This window comes from Lepus europaeus, chromosome 17 (genome assembly GCF_033115175.1).
Source record: "Lepus europaeus isolate LE1 chromosome 17, mLepTim1.pri, whole genome shotgun sequence".
Taxonomy (NCBI): Eukaryota; Metazoa; Chordata; class Mammalia; order Lagomorpha; family Leporidae; genus Lepus; species Lepus europaeus.
In genome coordinates this window covers 80614598-80616229 of record NC_084843.1, presented here as the reverse complement: position 1 = coordinate 80616229, position 1632 = coordinate 80614598, and the positions used below count along the sequence as shown (strand labels likewise).

At 45.5% G+C, this 1632-nt stretch overlaps 1 protein-coding gene across 1 annotated transcript; it reads right to left on the bottom strand.

The window, feature by feature from the left end:
* Nucleotides 1–250: 250 nt before the first annotated feature.
* Nucleotides 251–1198, bottom strand: LOC133776125 (olfactory receptor 6C74-like). Its single transcript, XM_062214846.1, has one exon. It carries the CDS (start codon nucleotides 1196–1198, stop codon nucleotides 251–253), a length of 948 nt encoding a protein of 315 aa, XP_062070830.1.
* Between the last annotated feature and the right edge of the window lie 434 nt (nucleotides 1199–1632).

Here is a 1632-nt window from a genome sequence, read left to right as displayed (position 1 = left end):
TGAACCTCATGATGAAAAAGTATTACTCTCAATGATTTAAACTAATAAAAAAAAACAGAAAATATATTTAACTCAATATAAGGCAGCCTATTAGAGCTTTCCCAATGGAGTATAAGATCAGTTAGCCCCTAATATAAGAGAAGCATGAACAAAGTGAACTTTATAAACCTCAAGCTTGTTGAAGATTCTGCATATTGGGAGATTAGATTCAATCTAGGAGAAGCTTCACCCTCCACTAAAAAATAGGATTCTATTTCATCCTGCACAGGACACCCCTGAGAGCCCGGTGCACCTGCTTGTTGCGCAGGGTGTAGATGACAGGGTTCAGCACTGGGGTCAGCACCGTGTTCACCAGAGCAGCCTGTCTGTTGAAGTCCACCCTGCTCGTCTGCTTTGGCTTCACATAGATGAAAAGACAGCTGCCGTACATGAGAGAGAGGACGATGAGGTGAGACGAGCAGGTGGAGAAAGCTTTCTGTCTCTCCTTGGCTGACGGGAGCCTCACGATGGTGACTACGATATTGCCGTATGCAATGATGGTTACAAGCAGGGGTATAAAAATAACCAAAAAAACAAGGTTGGAGAACAACATTTCAACAGACCTGGTATCAGAACAGGAGAGCTTAGCCAAGGGCCCAAAATCACAGAAGAAGTGGGGGATGACATTGGGGCCACAGAACGACAACTGGGAAAGATGGACAACTGGGACCACCATGAAGAGGAATCCCAAAGTGAAGCAGGCAGTGATCAGGAGGGAACACACCCTGGGGCTCATGATGCTGGAGTAACGCAGAGGTCTGCAAATGGCCAGGTACCGATCCAGAGACAGCACAGCCATAAGGAAGAAGATGGTTGCCCCCAAGATAAGAAAGAAAAAAGCTTGTGTGAAGCAGGCAGCAAAGGAAATCACTTGCGTCCCTGACAGGAAGATGGCCAGCAGTTTAGGAATCACCGTGGTTATGAAGCAGCATTCCACAAAGGAGAAAGTGCTGAGGAAGAAGTACATGGGTGTGTGGAGGCGATGGTCAGCCCAGGTGATGGTGATGATGAGCGTGTTTCCCATGATGGAGGCCAGGTATGCCAGCAGGTGCACCAGGAACAAGATGTTCCCCAGGTGCTGGACAGCAGGGAAGCCCTCCAGGATGAACTCCTGGACCACAGTCCTGTTCCCTGCATCCCACATCGTCAACATTTCCATTTCTTCACCAGCTCTCAAGTGCTGTTTGCAAAGTCACAACTTCAGAAAGGAGAAATTTATTTCATTTAACAGAATAGCATGGGCAATTGGACTATTTTTTGAGTGTGAGTACTTGTTTTTTGTTTATTATTTAGTTAGGTAGTTATTATTTGTATAGGAGGGAGTAAGAGAAGTTTTCAGTCTACTGATCAAAACACAAATGCACAAAATATCTGGTCTTGCTCCACGCCAGTAATGGGCCTTGGAAGCTTAACCAGGTCTCTCTCATGTGTATGTTTAGCAGAGACCCAACTAGTTGAGCCATCACTCTCTGCCTCAAAGCATTGCATAAGCAGGAAGCTGATATTTGGTTTAAAGCAAGGCTCAAACCTAGGCATTCAAATTTGGGACGCAGGCATATCAAGTAAGATCTTAATCACTAGGCTAAATGCTCA